Source organism: Ceratotherium simum, chromosome 35 (assembly GCF_057802395.1).
Source record: "Ceratotherium simum simum isolate JZ-2026a chromosome 35, ASM5780239v1, whole genome shotgun sequence".
Taxonomy (NCBI): domain Eukaryota; kingdom Metazoa; phylum Chordata; class Mammalia; order Perissodactyla; family Rhinocerotidae; genus Ceratotherium; species Ceratotherium simum.
In genome coordinates, this window is record NC_141934.1 from 3,187,855 (window position 1) to 3,205,890 (window position 18,036).

At 57.6% G+C, this 18,036-nt stretch overlaps 1 protein-coding gene across 1 annotated transcript in view; it reads left to right on the forward strand.

Annotated features, from left to right (window-relative positions):
• Positions 1-10,918, forward strand: part of GNAZ (G protein subunit alpha z) — a 54,668-nt gene extending 43,750 nt beyond the window's left edge. Inside the window, exon 3 of the mRNA XM_087423838.1 lies at positions 9,024-10,918. Coding sequence (XP_087279964.1) covers positions 9,024-9,368 — 345 coding nt within the window. The 3' untranslated portion in view covers positions 9,369-10,918. The remainder of the gene's footprint in view (positions 1-9,023) is intronic.
• The last annotated feature ends 7,118 nt before the right edge of the window (positions 10,919-18,036 follow it).

Consider the following 18,036-nt stretch of genomic DNA (forward strand, 5'->3'; position numbering starts at 1 on the left):
CCCAAAGACCTGCCTCACGATTTCTTTGGCGGTAAAGAATAAGCTGTGTCCCTGAGTGACCAACACTGTCCTTGGCGTGGTTTTACTCTGGAGGCACAAGCCCATCTTCAGACTCTTGCACAGCCGCAGACCCATCTAACAGCCCCCACCCCACCCCTGCGCACCTGCCGGGACCTCGGGGCATGAGTGTGAGGGTGAGGCCCGCTCAGCCTCTCCCCGCTGGAGAAGTTTGGGGGCACCTGAGCCTAGACTTCCGGCAGGGCTCAGATGGGCAGGGAGGTCTAGGAGGCTCCTCCCACCACCAGGCCCAGAACACAGGACTCCGGGCCTCCGCTGCCTTCGCTGTTGATGAGGGGGAAGGGGCAGCCGGCACCACACTGAGGTTGGACACCAGACTGCCTACTGGGACATGCCGCTCACTGGGTCAGCAGCACCCCCACGGCACTCAAGCCACCCCCTACTGGCTGACAGGCAGCCCCCCACCTTGATGCCCCAAGTCTTCCGCCACAAAGGGAACCCAGGGGGGCCAGAGGCATGGCTGTTACTTTGTGAAGGGTGCCAGCTTGACGTCCAGCACCATTTGAAACCTCCCTCTTGGCCCATCCAGCCAGGATGCTGCCAGGCAGACTCACTGCCCGGGTCCTGCTCTCAGCACCCTTGGAGGCTGGCACTCTGTTACCCGGGCCAGGCCTGATGGCTCAGCTGCAGAATAGGTGGCCACAGGGCCAGCTCCGTCCGTGGTGAATGGAGCTCATTCATGTCCACAGCCCAGCCTCCCAGCTCTACTTCCAGTGTGAAAGGCTGAATTCACGGTTCCCATGAGCAAACACTCCAGGCTTTTCTACGAGGGCAGACTTGGGCTTTCCAGACCAAACAGAACAACAGAACTGAGAACTCGTCTTAGAGATGAAGAAACTGAGTCCCAGGGCAGGACAGAGGCTCCCCAGGCTCTGGAGCCCCAAACAGCTGAGCCAGTGTCAGGGCCCCGGCCCCTGCTGCGTCCTCTCCACCACCACTCCCAGCACACTCGGGCTGCGGCTCTGGGCCTCCAGGCCTTTCCCTTCCCCTCCCTCTTCCTTTCAGAGCTCTACCCCTGCTCCAGGAAGCCTCCTCTTTTATCTCAGAGTTAAAGCCATGATGGCTGCTAGCAGGCACTGGTCCCTGGGCACGCGGACTAAGCTTTCCATGCACGTCACACTTCAGCCCCCAGCCACCTCGTGAGGAGGTATACCCACAAATTCCATTTTACAGGTGGGGAGACCGAGGCTCAGAACAGCTAAGAGCTGGTGGCTGGCAGAGCAGGGGTTCCGACCCTCACCGGCCACTCCACAGCTGCCACACCACCTCGTTCATTTCATCCTGCCGGACTGGCTTGCTGAGAGCTCCCGCTGGAGGTTCCCCGGCTTGTTGAGAGTAGGGCTGACAACTCGCTTCTCTGTCTCCCTCATACCTAGAACAGCATCTCGTGCAGAAGGGCACCTGGAGCGTCTGCCCAGGGAGGCAAGGCAGGGAGGGGTGTGGAGTGCGGGGGCTCAGCAGTGGAGGGTGTCAAGGTCAAGGCAAGCTGGGCCTTCCAGGTCACCCAGGCCCCAGGGTTCAGGCTGGTTCTGGGAAGATCTGAAACCTTGACAACACCTGCATTGCATGTGAGGTCTAAGCCTTGAGATCCCTGTGGACCCCTGGCTGGGCCAGTTGGCCTTGCCCTGTGCAGTGACCACAGCAAGCCCTGCACTGGGCCCTGAGCGGTGGGGACCTGGTGGAGGGTGAGTGGACAGGGTGACAGGATGGGTCAGTACAGAGCCTTCCCCGGCCACACGCTGTGTCACACACTCCCACCTCACCCCGTGAGGACTGCCCATCAGTACAGGATGGCCCCCACGTGACAAGGGTCTAGTTGATGGCGCATTCAGCATGAGTCAGCATTCGCATTTGGCCGCCCAAAACCAGTGTGACCTTGGAGGGTAGGGAGTGCCGGTCCCACCCCCTCTGGAGTGCACGTCCACACGAGAGACAAGAGGGTGTCGGGAACAGGGTGGACTGAACCAGTCTCCCAGTCTCCCAGGAGCACTGCCTCTGGGAGGTGGTGTGGAAACCAAGGCAACCTGGAGTGTTCCTTGGCCTCCTGGAGGGGCTGTCAGGGTGGGAGGAGGCGCTGGGGGCCCTGAAGGGAGCAAGTAGCAGCGTCCCCGTGGGGAGGCGGCCAGCAGCCCACACAGCCTGCCACTAATCAGGAGGGTGGGAGGCCTCTGTTACCCCAAAAGGCAGCGAGGTTGGCCAAGGGCCCGCATCAGGACAGGTGCCCGCACAGCATGCCTGCGGCTCCACTGACCCTACAGCCAGATGAGGACCTGAGACCCGAGAGGTCGGTGAAGGGCCCAGGGCCCTGCAACTAATGATAACAAGAGCAAGTGCACGTCTCCGTGTGCATTTTCTCCCTTAAAAACCATACTTCTTGAGCCAGCCCTGATGGCCTAGTGGTTAAAGTTTGACGCACTCTCCACTTTGGTGGCCCAGGTTCATTTCCTGGTCGCAGAGCCACACCACCCGTCTGTCAGTAGCCATGCTGTGGTGGCTCACATAAAAGAACTAAGGACTTACAACTCGGATATACAACCATGAACTAGGGCTTTGGGGAGAGGGAAAAAAAGAGAGGAAGACTGGCAACAGATGTTAGCTCAGGGCGAATTTTTCCCTGAAAAAAAACCCACACTTCTTTGTGAGGCTGGTATCGCTCCCCTCCTCAGAGGTGAGGGGCCAAGGCACCGAGGAATGAGCATCTTGCCCAGAGTGGCACAGGCAAGGGGCTGGCCTGTGCCAGGCGCCAAGGAGCAGGTGAGATGCAGGAACGGAGTACGTGGAGCTGGGGGCTGGACCCCGGGCCTCCATCTCCCCCACGTGGCTGCCTCAGGACGTTATGAGCCGGAAAGCAATGTGTATGGTATCATGGGGGGTGGTTAGGCTGTGGTGAAGAGACACTGAAGGCTCCCCGTCTCCAAAAACAGGGCCCTCACCCCTAGTCTGCCCCAGAGGCCTGTTAAATTGTAAATATGCCACACATGGGACCCCACACTCTATCACATGTTGGAGGCCAGCACAGGGAGATGCAAGAAGTGGACTCTGAGGTTTCCGGAAGGATAGCCTCCGAACAGGGAGGGCCAGAGGCTGAAGTGAGCCCCCAGGAGGGCACAGGTTGGAAAGACCCTAGGCAGGCTGGCAGCCTGAGGGTTGTTGGTCAGCTCCCTTTCCTCCTTCTAGAAACTACAGTGCCTTAGAGGGGCTGAGAAATGCTCCCCCCGTGCTGAGTGGGGAGTCAGAATTCACTCTGAGAGGGACCTGGGACCCAGAGGACACCTGCTGTCCCCTCTCCCTCAGGCCAGCCGTGAGCTCTTGAATCAAGGGAGGCAGATATGCTGGAAAAGGCCATGCGGGAAGTGTTTGCAGACTCCTTTCCCTGTGGGGTTCCCATGCTCCTCATTTATAGAGTGCAGGGGTTGGACTCAGGTGTCCACAGTCGGGTCCAGCACCAGGTCTCTGGGAACCAGCCAGCTCATAAGGAAACCTCCCATGACACAGCTCATGGGCCTGACCGTTAAATCAGGGAAACAGTGGTAACCGGACATGCTCAACCTGGCACTTGGGGCTGTCCTGTGCCCCACAAACAGTGAGGGGAACCTCACAAGGAGGCAGGCCTAACAGTGAGCGAGAGAGGAGCCGAGCGTGTATTACAAGGTCCAGATGGCAGGTGGGGAAGGCCCTGGGCGGCCATCGGATCTCCAGGCTGAGCAGTTACAAGAGCCTCCCAGAGGAACCAGATGGACCTGGGACCTACAGCCAGCACGGAGATGTTGCTGGCCCCAGGAGCTTGGCGAGTGCTGGCTGAACCCCAGTCTGCAGAGTCAACCTCTCTCCCTCTCCATCCCGGGAGCTGCCTCTGCAGTTGGGCAACCGCATCCCACAGTGGCTCTGTGCTGGGGGTGGAGGAAGGCAGGTCTTCTGGTGAGAGGTGAGAGGAGACGACAGAGGCCCCAGTGCCCAGGCGAAGGGCAGTGAGTGGCATGGGAGAGCACCCACTGGGGTGGCCACAGAGCCACGGGACAAGGCCCAGCAGATGCGGATTCTTCTCACAACAGTCCTGGCGTTGAGTGCCATGACCATCCCATTTTACAGATGAGGAAACGGAGGCCCAGAGAGGAGAAATGGCTTCTGTAGTGCATGGGAAGCACTGGTGGTGACAGTGAACCCCAAGCCTCTGGCCTGAAACCCCAGGCTCATAACCAGGGCTATCTGCCCTTCCATGACACCAGGAGAGCCTTCGTGGAGAATCAGGCCTGGGGGCCGAGGCCCCTCACTAACCAGGCAGAGGCTTCCCTTTGTGCCTCAGCCCACCCTGGTCCCCGGCCTCCTCAGAAGGCCGTTCCAGGAACCGGTCTGGTCCAGGCCACCACAGGTGCTGTCACATGGCAGCCACGCTCAGGGTGAAGGCCTCTGCTCCGAGTCGGCACTTAGCAAAGACTCCAGACTCACTGGCCAGCAAGCTGGAAAACCCTTTGAGACCGATCAGCAGGTCCAGCCTCAGCCTAAGCAGGCGACACCCACGTGCCACCCTGGGGGAAAGTCCATTCAGTGGTGTTGAGTAGATTTGGACCTATCTGAGTAGGGGCTTTCTTTTTGTAAATGGCCAAGAAATGATTTCTGCACCACCCTGGGGACTGCATCCAGCCGCCCCACTGCCTCTCCATGTCTGGCGTGCTTTGTTACGAATCACTGGTTTCTTACCGCCGAGCAGTGAGATTCCTGCCATTGCACGGGCCTCTGACAGGACTCGTCTGCTTTGTATTACTTATCTGAATGAATGTGCAGACAAACCCCCGACTCCTAGAAGGTGCTGTCTCTCTGGTGAGCAGGCCCTGGAGAGAGCTGGGTGGGCATCAGAGCCCTGGGCTGGCATTGCAGGCAACTCTAGCGGGTGCGTTTCTTCCTGGGAGAAGCATCCCCGACTGCTGCTCCATGGCCCCTGGAGAGGTAAGAGCCAGGAGGGCTTCTCGCTGGAAGAGAATGTGTGCTTGGTGGAAACACAGGGCTCTCACCTGAGCCCTGGGAGTTGGCCTGTCCAGGCCTCCGTCTCCCCATGTGTGACATGGGTAGCCCGCCCATTGCAATGCAGCCATGGTTGCAGAGGCAGCTCCTCTGATCCCGAGTCTAAGGAGAGGATGTTTGCATCAGGCTGATGGAAGTCGTGGCAGGACAAGGGGTGATGTGGGCAGAGTCCAGTGACGCCAAAGCTGCCCTGGCTTCATTCGCCCCAGCGGCCCAGTCGGCCCACGCAAGGGTGGTGCCCAACCCTGTCTCACCACCTCCGGGCCCTCAGCAGCAGCAGACCCATGACACCAAGTGGGCAGAGTCACAGGAGAACTGGTAGCAGGCTGGGACCCCAGGGAGGGGTTGAGGAGGAGAAGAAGGGAGCCACAGCTGGCACCCAGGCCGTGCACACCCACCAAGGGCTGGGGGGTGCCAGGGCAGGCCCCAGAGGCCAGACTGAGGGGCTGGGACTTTGTCCTGGTGCAGGGGGCACAGCCAGACATGTGCCACAGGAAGATGATCAGGGGTTCGGAGCAGAGAAGTCAGGCGAGCTTCCAGGAAGAAGGGACCTTGAGTGAGGCCAGGTGGGGAGATGGGCGGAGAAGGGAGGCCTGTGCTCCTGCTGCCTGCAGGGGGCCCGGGAGGCTGGGCGGGAGGTGTGCCCAGGGCGCTCCTTCCCATACTCACACTGGTGCACACTTCACATGGTTTTCAGCGTTACAGCCCAAAATAGCACGCTCCTTTTACAGTGGTTTGTGATTTGCAGTGTCAGGATGCTGCTCTGCCCCCCTGGCAGCACTCGGGTTGCAGGAGCGCACGCAAGCACCACAGTGACAGCAGCACCACAGGCACCCAGTCAAACGACTGGGGGCCCCACCCCACCCACCCACCACCTCCTGGGCTCTGCTCCTCTCCTCAGCCAAGGCGCCTGGGGCGCAGCGCCCCCTGTGGGCTGTGAATACCCAGCAGGTGTTAGGGGATGGCAGGCGGAGGGAGGCGTCTAGCCTGGTGCTTCACGTGCCCTGAAGCTCCTGTGGATCTGCAAGCATGGCACCAGGCCCTGGCCTCCTGCAGGCTCTCCTGCATCCTGTCTGGCAGGGGCCATGGGGCCGGGCATCCACACTATAGAGGTTTCCTGGTTTTCCTTTGATGCCCATCGTCTCCCAGGTGCCTAAATGATGGCCAGTTGGGTTCCCCATGGTTTGTCCCAAGGAAGAGAGGGAACTGGGAAACCTGAGCCCCCAAATGCCAGCAAAGCAAGAGGAGCCCCAGGAGCAGGCGAGGGCCCAGGATGAGGGAGACACCTGGTCTGCGGTCCTGACGACACTGCATAGCAATCGCGATCCTGTGTGTGAGTGTGAGGGACCCCCAAGGGGGTGGCTGCTCTCTAGGCCGCTTCTTGAGGCAATCACCTGAGTTGCTGGGATTTCCAAGTAAGGACCATGAGGCTCAGAAAGATGTCCAGACTCCAAAAGGTCTGAGAGGTGTTCATGGGGCCGAGGTTCACATGGGGTGGAAGGGGCTGGTCAGTGGGGCTGAAGTCAGGAGTGGGGGCGTGTGCTGAGTAGGAAGAGGGCCAAGACAGTGGTGCGGGTGGGGGTGCTGCATGGCCTGTTGACCCCTCCACTGCCACGTGGCGCCTGCTCCCCTCAGGATTCAGCAGCTGAGCTCTTCCCTCACACACACGCCCTCCAGAAGACCAACCAACCAGCAGTGCCCTCGGCATGACCACTGGGCTGCACATGTGCGCCCTCTCAGCGTGTTAAGGAGGCCCTCCTGCCCCTTTGCTTCCCGGACTCCACAGCCTGCCCAAGAGCAGCTGGGCTGGGTGCAAGAGCCACCCCAGCTCTCACCCCAGGTGACTCAGCCAGGCTCAGGGGGGCAAGCCCTGGCCTCCGCTTGGATACCCATTCCAGGATTCTGACTGCTTCCTGCCCCTTTTACCTGACGCCACTCCATGCTTGCCCACTATCTCTTGAACCCAAGCTCCATACCCAACCACTGGCCTGCTGGGTCCCACCTGCTGGTGGCCAGACCATCTCCCCTCAGCCCTGGGGGAAGCCCCCTGCCTGGCCGTTGTTCCCACAGCCCTGGGGCTCCCTTCTCTGGGTCTCCATCACCTGGAAGGAGCTGGGACCTGTCGCTGGCCCTCAGGACGTGCTCAGCAAGTGTTTGCTCAATGAATTAATGAATACGTGCTAATGGCCGCATCTGTTATTCATTGGATATGAAATCTGGGGTCAGAAGCACAGCCCCTGATTATGACATCATGCTACGAGAAATGACAGATGACAGCCCCGTTAGTCTTTAAGATGTGGCTTCAGGGAATCCATTAGAGCTCATTAGTCCCAGTAGAACGTGACATTCCTAGACCACCGCTTCTTTCTCGCATTCTGGAACATCCTGCGGCTCCACCAGGTGCTGCTGGGGATGGGGAGCCTGCGTCCTGTTTCTCTCTGCAGAAAAGTCACACACACACCCCCCCAAGACCTGAGACTACTCACTTTTCAGAGTTTCTCTTATTCCTGAGCTGGTTCTAAAGAAGGCGCAAGATTGGTTTTGAGAAACATTTCCCAGGTGGAGCACGGGATCTCAAGGCAGCTTCTCTGTGGTCGGCAGATAATGACAGGTGCCCCGGGCATCCTCCCCGCTCTTAACCCTGTTCCTTCTCAGCACTGACGCTGGTGGACCACGTACTTCAGACACCTCAGGGTCTCTGGGAAAGTGAGATCTCGGTGTGGATCCTCCAAGGCACCCCACCCAGGGGGTGACCTCCCTGCCTCTCCAGGCCTCAGTTTCTTCATCTGTAAAATGGGAATAGGAAGGTGTAAGGGTCAAACAAGCCGGGGCCCTGTGTCCACACTGTCAGTGCCCGCCGCCACTTCCATTTTTGTCACTTGTCATTGGTGATATAATCCGGTTGGAAAAGTCCTTAAATCCAACGCCTCAGATCTAAACTAGTTCCAGACTTTGGACACTCAGCTCGTTCCTTTTATCTTAAATGAGGGCACCTTTCACCAACAGTTCCTTGTAGAAGTCAGAATTGTCAGTCCTGTGTGGAAACAGTGGGTTTGAGAGACAAGTGTGTTATGTTCCTTAAAAGCCATAGTCACTACAACATGTTTACGGTCCTCAGAGGGAAGGTAAGGAAGGGCTGGGTGCCGTGTTCTGTGGTCACTGCATCTCCTGGGCTGCCATCCTCATGTTCTCTGTACTGGGCGGCAGGGCCACGGGATCCTGCCCTGGGCAGAGGCCGTGCATGACTTTCAGTGAGCCCGACGGCCCAGCAGGGGCAGTGGGCCGAGCTGTCCCCAGCTCTCTGAACTGGAGCCTTTGGTTTCGGAAGTGCAGGCCACCCCCTCACAGACTGGCTGAGGACTGGCAGTACCACGTGGCAAGATCAAGGCTCAAAGGACTGAGTCAAACTCCAGCAGGCCAGAGCTGACTGCTGGGCAGAAGGCTGCTCACACTCACGTTGAGGGAGGCATGATGACAGCGTGCCCCATGCGAGACTTGAGCTTGCGTGTGATCAAGTGTGGGGTGCCGGGTAGGCTGGGGACGGGGCCCTCAGGCTGTGAGGTTGGAGTTGCCCAGGTCCATGGGGCCGAGGGAGGCCATGCGGCAGCCCCAAAGCCACGTGTCGAGGTCCCTCACAGGAGTGCCGAGAGGAGAGGCCACCAGGGCAGGAGGGCCTCTCACAGACACGTGCCAGGCTGTCAGGGCACGGAGGGCGGTGCCAGCCACTTCAGGGGCTCCAAAGCCTGTGGAGGCAGGTGGAGACAGATTTGGCCTGGCAGAGGACAGCCTCTCAACAGAAGGGTGCTTTTTGGGGGGCCAGTGCTGGGCTGGGAGACCCTGCCAACGGGGCTTCCTCCCAGCAGGGCTGTGGGTCCAGGCCCTCCTTTGCTGTATGCCCTAACTAACACTGCATTTTCCTCCCCCAGAGCCGGATGGCAGAGAGCTTGCGCCTCTTTGACTCCATCTGCAACAACAACTGGTTCATCAACACCTCCCTCATCCTCTTCCTGAACAAGAAGGACCTGCTGGCGGAGAAGATCCGGCGCATCCCGCTCACCGTGTGCTTCCCGGAGTACAAGGGCCAGAACACCTACGAGGAGGCCGCCGTCTACATCCAGCGGCAGTTCGAGGACCTGAACCGCAACAAGGAGACCAAGGAGATCTACTCCCACTTCACCTGCGCCACTGACACGAGTAACATCCAGTTTGTCTTTGACGCGGTGACAGACGTCATCATACAGAACAATCTCAAGTACATAGGCCTCTGCTGAGGAGCCAGGCCAGCCTGTCTGCCTGTGGCGAAACCCCTGGGGTATCACACCCCCACTCGTGCTAGGGAGACCTAGCCCAGGGGCAGAAAACGGGGGCCTGAAGAATGCCCCCCCCGCCCCTCCGCCTCCTTGGCCCCCACGTTTCCACAAACATAAACATATATGGATAGATTGCTAGGTAGGTAGAGACACACACACACACACACACACACACACACGTAGTCTGGAGACGGCAGAGTTCCCCAAAGCATCGAGGTCTCTTGAAGACTTGAGAAGCTGTCACCAAGTTCACAAGCCCTTCCTGCCCCTTCACTTTGCCTTCCCAAGTTCGGCTCTGGTCTGCATCTGGGTCCACGTGGGACTATGGGGAGAGGCAGCTGGGGCACCTGGAGGAGGCCAGCTCTGCCCCAGCTCCAGACTGGGGGCCTTGCTGCTGATCAGGAGGGGGAACCAGAGCAGGGTCCATGCGCCTGCCCTGCTGGCCACGCCCACCACTGGTCTGCTCTCTACCACGTTCTTTCTGGAACCAGGGTATGAGGCCAGACGACAGCACTAACCAGACCTCCAGCCACTCACAGCTCTTTTTAAACAGCTTCAAAATATGCAGCAAAAATCCACACAATAACATGAGTGGCACGATTTGTTTCAAACTAGGCCAGCTGGGTTCCAGCTTTTCTTCTACTAGTCTGATGTTTTATAAATCAAAACCTGGTTTTTCTTCTCTGACATCTTTTTTTTTTGGCCAAATCTCGTGGTGTTTCGCAGAAAAACAAATACAGAAAATTTCAGATGCAGTCGAGTATTCTTTTTTAAATGCAGATTTTCAAAACATATTTTTTTTTCAGGTGATCCTTTTTGTGTCTGGCTTGCTGAGTGTAAAAGTTGTTCTCTGGACGAGTCTGCCCCTCTGCTCCCAAGCGAGGCTGGGGCGGCCGGCGCCTGCGGCAGCCTGAAAAGCAGCATTGTACATACGGCCATGCAGCGTCCTCTTGTTACTGGTGCGGTTTCTGCTTTGTTTTTATTTCAGAAAATAAATGTGATGTACTTAAAGAAAGTTCTTCACCTCGGAGCAAATGAACAATAGCTAAATGTCTTGGTATTTAAAGAGTAAATTATCCGTGGCTTTGCAAGTGGAGGAAGGGGAGGCGAGAGACAGGGCCCCGGCCCCCACACGCCTGGCGCCTGAGACAGGCTGAGAGCGGCTCCAACTCCTGTGAAGGCTCAGCCAGTGTTGTAGCCTGAGGGAGGCCTGCTGGTACCCCCGCGATTCGGCCCTTCCTGCCCCAGGGCCGGGGACGCTGTGAAAGGACCTTGGCCGAGGGCCGCGTGTAAATATGAACCCCGTCGCTGCCGAGAGGGAAGGCACCGCCAGAGCCCTTGCCAAACCTCCTTCTCTCTCAGCCTTTGTTCGGTACCCGGGTGTCCCAGGTCAGTGCGTGGAGTCACAGCCAAGGACTGGGAGAGATGTACAGAGGGAACGAAGAGCTGGTGATGGGTGTGAAGTCAAAGATTGTCTACTTTAACAAAATAAAATACCCTGAATGAGCTAAGCCTTGTCCCAGCGTGCTGTGTGCATGGCTGACATGTGCCTGTCCTCGTACCATCTGGGAGGGCGGCCACAGACACCTTCCGTGCTGAGGTTCCTTTTTCTCTCCCCTCTATACACATTTAGGTAAAATCATTTTGAAATGAATGTCAAGAATAACCTCAAGAGAGGAAAAAAGCTGCAAGAGACAGGTGATCTGCCAGGCCCATGTGTACCCAGGGGCTGGTTTGGGGGTGGTGAGGGCTCCTGCTGTCCCCAAGACCCCACCCAGCACTGGCCCAGGCTGCACTGTCACCCAGACCTTTCACACCCTAAAGACACCTCTGCCAGGGCAGAGTCATCCCCACGGAGCAGAAGAGGTTCCCGGAGAGCCTGAGGGTGCCCACAACCCCCAGCGATGAGGGTCAGGGGGGGCGCCCTGCTGGCCCAGCATTTGCTGATTCTAGCTTGTACCGTTAGAGGCATCTCTGAGTGGTAGAAAACACTAATTAGAAGTTAAGGAAGTTTGTTCACGCTGCACCAGGCTCCTTATAAATTACTTTATTTAACACTCAACACCACAGGAGGTTGTCACCAGTGACCCATTTTACAAATGAGGAAAGATGCCAAAGGTGAAGATGAGGGAGCAATGGAGTCGCCCTCCCAAGGAGGCGCAGAGGGGCCCGGTGACTCCTGAGGCCTGGGTCCTCACCCAGCTCTGCACCTGGACGGGTCAGGTAGGGGTCCACAGTGAGCACAGGGCCCCTGCGCCGCCGCCTCCAGTCCAGGACCATGCACGAAGCCCTGAGCGAGGGGATGTACACGCACGCACACGTGCACACACAGCACTCAGACTCACACACGGAGCCAGCTCTCTCACCTCTCCCACCCCTGAGCCCATGTGGGGATTCCCTTCACGCCTTCCCACGTCACCAAACAGCAAAAACCCAGGGGGGCTTTTGTATAAGAGGAAATAACGTGTGACTTAAAATCTCTGAGACTTATTTTGCGCTTTTAATGCCAACTGTGAAAAGAGCAGTAATCTCACCATGAGCATCTTTACCCTAAAAATACACAGCTAGAGGGAAGTAGAAGGGTTCTGCCTTCTGTCCTGATGTGTTCCAGGATGAGCAGAGGCTTCCCTGGGACAGTGCTCCTCCCCGCTCGCAGAGCTCAGTCAGCCAACTCTCCAGGGCCCCGCCCTCTGCTGCAGTCTGTCTGCACCGGTTCTTCCCCACAGAGCCTGCTGCACCCCGCTATGCTCCACTGATGCCTCTGCTGATGTGCCCTTCCCCATCCTCACAGTCCAAGGCCCCTCGTTCCTCAGGGCCCAGCTTCCTGGGCATTGGGAGTTCCCTCCCTCCCCCACTCCCCACAGAGCATCCACGCCAGGGCGAGGTAGATGGGGGTGTTTGCACCATCTGACCCACTCCCTTCCTCCACTGGGCCCTGGGGAAGGCACGTGTGTGCTGAGCTGCAGGTCCAGGAGAGGTCCACAGACAGTGGCATCAGCCAGAGAGAAAGTGAGCGAGGGGACCGTTGAGAGGAGGCTAGAGTTGCTGGAGGGCGGCCCTAAGGGGAGAGGCGCTTCCCTGTGCAGGGGAAGCTGGTCCAGCCTCACCCTCTGCAGGCCACTAACCACAGCCCAGGTCCCACCATGGGCCCAGACCCCCTCTCCCAGGGCACACTGAGGAGTGCGGGCTCCAGGGGTATTGCCATCCTCACTAGCCCAGGTGGCCACCCGAGATGGTACAACTGGGCAATGACAGTGTCATGATAACCCCAGTTCCCCTCAGGGACTGCACTGCCGCCAGGGCCTTGGCTGAGCCCAGGACTCACTTGTTTATCTGATTCCATCCTCCACTGCTCCTGGGAAGCCGAGATTATTGATTCTATTTTACAAAAGAGAAAGCAGAGACCCTGAGAGGAGATGACTTCTGGTGTGTCACAGAGTGTAACGAGTAACCCGACGGGGCCTGGGTCCCCAGGGGCTCTGCTTGTCTGTCCACACTCCCCAGAGCCCACACAAATCCCCTGTCATCTAGGAGAAACCGGTGTGGGCTGTGGGTCCAGCTGGCACTGCAGCAAGTGCTGGGGAGGGCAGCCTGGCACCATGAGGACGAGGGGCCACACAGGCTGACGACACCCTGGAGCACTCACCTCACCAAGGGATTAGCCAGGCGAGGGGCTTCAGTGCTGAGGTAGGTCCTAGGCCAGCTGCCAGCTGGTTCTGCCCAGCACGTGCCCTGGGAGGACTTGACCCCTCTGGTAATTCCATGTGTAACGGGCTGTCCCAGACCACCTGGGGATATTACGAAACCTCATGGAGAAGGCTGAGAGAGGCCGCCTGCCCCGAGAGAGAGCACAAGGATAGCCGCTGGGCCCGTGGCCAGGCCTGATGGGCCAGACAGGGAAGGGCTGTCCGGGCTGGAGTGGGCAGGTGGGTGGGGAGGGTGAGGGGAGAGGAGGCATCGAGCAGGGCTGCCAGGCTGGAAACCAAGTGGGCAGTGTCACCATTGGTGGGTGTCACCTTTCCTAAGCCTGGGGAGGGGCAACTACCCACCAAAGACTGTCAGGCTGATGACATGCCCCAGGCCCTAGTGTACCCCACCCTGAAGGCAGATGAGAAAGGAAAGGCCAGCCCCACTGAGGCAGCCAGCCCCATCCCTCCACCCAGTGGTGTCAGGGCCAGGAGGAGCAGGGGGCTGCTCTGGGCCACCCCGCCAGCCAGCCCCCGAGAAGGGAAAGGGTGTAGCAGCAGGCCTGGCTGAGGCTGCCTGGCCGAGGCGCACTGTGGAAGGAAGAGGGACAGCACCCCATTTTGCTTCTCCAGCAGCCACTCCACCTGGCTTCTGCTGCTCCCACAGCTTGAGTTCCCCCTGGACACAGCCACCCCGTTTCTCTCTAGCCCAGATGAGATGACTTCAGGAATGTCCCTCTGCCCTCAAAACTGCCAGGATCAGGGGCCGGCCCCGTGGCTTAGCGGTTAAGTGCGCGCGCTCCGCTACTGACGGCCTGGGGTTCGGATCCCGGGCACGCACTGACGCACCGCTTCTCCGGCCATGCTGAGGCCGCGTCCCACATACAGCCACTAGAAGGATGTGAACCTATGACATACAACCATCTACTGGGGCTTTGGGGAAAACAAGGGGAAAAAAAACCTGCCAGGATCAGACCTGCATCCACACATGTCACTCCACTATGCCCTGTCCCTCCCCAGCCCGGCCCTGCTCCCTTCTGAGGCCAAGGAGCCAGTCTCCACAGCAAAGGCCTGAGCACATCCTCGCTGCCCCCCTCCCCGCCCTGGCTGGCCCTCTCCTCTGGGCAGGGAAGGGTGCCTGCCTCCGCCCCACAGCCCCACCCAAGCGCAGGCTGCCCACAGAGCGGTCCCCGCACCGTGCTGCTGCTGAAGCTGGGCCAGCGGCTCAGAGCCTGGCACAGGGAGGGGCGACGGTGGGGGTGGGGAGCAGGCCAGACTCACAGGCGCGCCAGTCAGGGCCTGAGGCCACTGTCAGAGGGCTCAAGGGGGCCTGGGCCGTGGCCAGTGGGGCGATCGGGAGACACTTCTGGGGACCCTGGGGCTATCCAGCTGCACCCCACAATCCAGGTACAGAGGAATCCTCATTTCGGCATCGGCACTCTCTCCCACAGAACGCCTGGCCACAAAATGAGGCCTGTTTCCACGTGGGGTTAGCAGAAGCAGAGGAGACACAGAGTCCTCCAGAATCCCCGGCAGTCACTCAGAGCCAGCTGATGGGGGGCCTGGGCTGGCAACCTCTGCCTGGCGGCTGCCTCTACAATCCTGGTTTCCCCTTGCCTGACACTGCACCACCACCCCTGGCCTGAGAGCAGAGCCAGCCCTGTGAGGCCGTCGTCGGTCCTGTGGCACCCCCTGCTGGTTACTCTGGGAAAACACGCACATGCCAGACCGGGCCGAGCACAAGGACTGGGAGGGAAGACCTCGGTTCCCCCACAGACACCCACATTACGGAACGAACAACTGAGGCACAGTGGCTGGAACAGAGAAAGGGCCCAACACGTATTTGTTGAATGAACAAAGGAGCGAATGAGTGAATTGCAGCAAGAAAACAACTAACAAATGGTTCTTAAAAATATGGCATAATGCTGAGGCCGCGTCCCACATACAGCAACTAGAAGGATGTGCAACTACGACATACAACTATCTACTGGGGCTTTGGGGGAAAATAAACAAATAAATAAAAAAAATTATTAAAAAAAAAAAATATATGGCATAAAACCTGCTAAACAACTAATATCTGTTGAGTACCAGCCACGTACCAAGCACTCCGCCAGGGGCAGAGGGTGCCTTCCAGTGTGGCTGTGGACAGAAAACCCATACTAATGACCGCCGGTATGAGCCGGCTGAGCCCTGGGTATAGCCCGTCCTGGCCAAAGCACACAGGTGCCCATGCTCACTGATGAAACTGAGGCTCCAGCGGGCTGTGCTACTGCCCAAGGTCACACATGGATGCGAATGGAGCCACCAAAATAGCTCTCACCCCACCCCGAGGCCCAGCGGGGACACCTCCCGGGACACAGCCACGTTGGCCAACCCAGAAGCCACAGTGCTTGAGCCTCGAGATGGACCTCCTGGGGTGCCCACCACACTGCATGTCTCCCTCCCTCCCTCTAGCTATCCTCCTTCACCACAGTGTCCCAGGCCTCCCTTCTGGGCACATCACAGGCAATGAGCAGCGCCCAGGAAATCATGTGACAAAGAGCTGAGGCTCACCACTGGGGCCCTCAACAAGGCTCGTCAGAACCACAGCCCCCCTACTCCTCCTGGTGCGCCTAGTGCTTGTAGATTCCAGAAAAACGTGCAGGGGGGTGGGGGGGATGGGGGACAGGGTGGGCAGGGCCTGTCCACCAGAACACAGATTACCACAGAGCTTTGGTAATTAAGACAGTGTTGGCTCAGCCAGGGCTCCACAAGGAGACCTCAGAACAAACAGAAATCCATCCCAGGTACCTTCACCAGCTAAATGTGAAAATAAAACTCTTACACTTTAGAAGAAAATATGGCAGAATATCTTCATGAGCTCTTAAACAGCACCAAATTCTCTTAAACAGCACCCCCCCAAAAAAAAAAAACATAAAGGAAAAGATTGATCAAACTGACTATATTCAAATAAAAAGCTGCTGGACCGATGAAGAAACAAACAGCAAAAGCCACACAAACAGCCCGGGAAATGATGTTTGCAACGCGTGTGACCAACAAAAGAGTTGGAATCAGGATAAATGAAACACTCCCTCAAATCAATAAGAAATGGAAAAACAGCTCAATAGAATGGGCTCCGGCTCCGAGGAGGCACCGGGCAGGAGAGGAGATCGAGGTGGCGCCATGGAGAAAGATGCCCCATCTCCTAGTCACAGGGGACAGCAAAAGCACACAACAGTGACACGCACAGTGCACCATCAGGTTGCTGGCGAGGATGCAGCTGGGGGAGGGAGGTGGTTTAGGAAGCAACTGCAGAATCCAGCCAAGCTGAAGGTTTGTTATCTCTGCGCCCCATGACTACGAGCCCTCCTCCAGCAGAGGCCATGGAGGGACTCCAGGGAAACCCCAGCAGGAATGCTCGGAAGCAGAAACAACCAGCGTGCCTGTTAGCTGAGCATGGGTGAGTATACTGAATGTAAGTAAGCATCCAAATACCAGAAGGACACGTCACCGTTATAATGATGAAACAGAGCCCATGATACCACATAAATCTCAAAACTATAACATTCCTTTTTTTAAGCAGCAAAGGGATACACACAGCAAGATCCATTTACATAGTTTTAAAACATGCAAAGAAAGATCTATATACAATTCCATCTGTGGTAAAATATAAAGATATGCATTGGGGATATAGTCACAAAATTATTGGTGGCTCAAGGGAGGGCAAGAGAAGGGTGCTGGGTGAGAGGGGTTCACAGGTTGCTTGGATTATGTTTTTTTTTTAAACAAAAATCTCAAGCAAATATGAAATATGGTAGAATGTTAAGATTTAGCAAAGCTGGGTGATGGTACCTGATGTTCATTATCATTGTCTCTACATTTCTCTGATACTTAAATAGGTCACAATAATTTTAAGAGCCCTGGGTGAGAGCCAGTCCCCTCTCTCCACACTCCAAGAAGGAGGGTTCCTGTGTGCTGAGCACAGGGCATTCATTTAGCTCAGCCCTGAGCAGCAGTCCTTCATAGACACCCCAGTATTCCAGAGGCCCTCATCCTTGGCCACACAGGAGAATCAACCAAGGTGCGTTTAAGAAAGATGTGTGCAGGGCCCACCCTAGAGACAGATTCTGCTGGCCTGGGATAGGGCCAGGGATGGGATGGTCTTTTTAAAAGACCACCAGGGGATTCTGTGGTCCGGGCTAGCATGCTCCCCAACATCCAGCCAGGCTAGAGGGTGGCGTGGCAGCAATCCCAGGCCCCAAGGGCTCTGCTCTGTTCAGCCTGCCTCCCGTAGTCTTCTCTCTGGAACCTTAACTCAGGGAGTGCTCACACCTAGCCCTGAACTCTGGGACCTTAACTCAGGGAGTGCTCACACCTAGCCCTGAACTCTGGGACCTTAACTCGGGGAGTGCTCACACCTAGCCCTGAACTCTGGGACCTTAACTCGGGGAGTGCTCACACCTAGCCCTGAACTCTAGGACCTTAATTTGGGAAGTGCTCACACCTGGCCCTGAACTCTGGGCCCTTAATTCAGGGCTGCTCACACCTGGCGCTGAACTCCGGGCCCTTAATTTGGGGGCGTGCTCACACCTGGCCCTGAACGTCGACGGCGCACTTCATGTAGGGCTGTGCTACATGCTTTGCGAGCATCTTCTCACCAAGAACTTGGCCCTCACTTCAGACCTCTGAGGCAGGTACTTTCAGCCTTGCTTTAGAAATGAGGAAATAGCCTGTCCAGGGGCACACAGGGGACGAGGGGCAGGACAGAGGGAACCCAGGTCTGTCTGGTTCCTGGGCCATGATGTCCGTTTGTCCACCTTTAACTGAAGGCATCCCCGTTAAGGCCTGATATCTTGCCTCTTGGAATGAGCCCCTAATTTAAAAATGCTCATTGCATCACGTGACAGGCCGGCTGTCAATCTGACACAAATCTCAGCCCTCTAGCTGTGGTCAGCCGGTGGCCG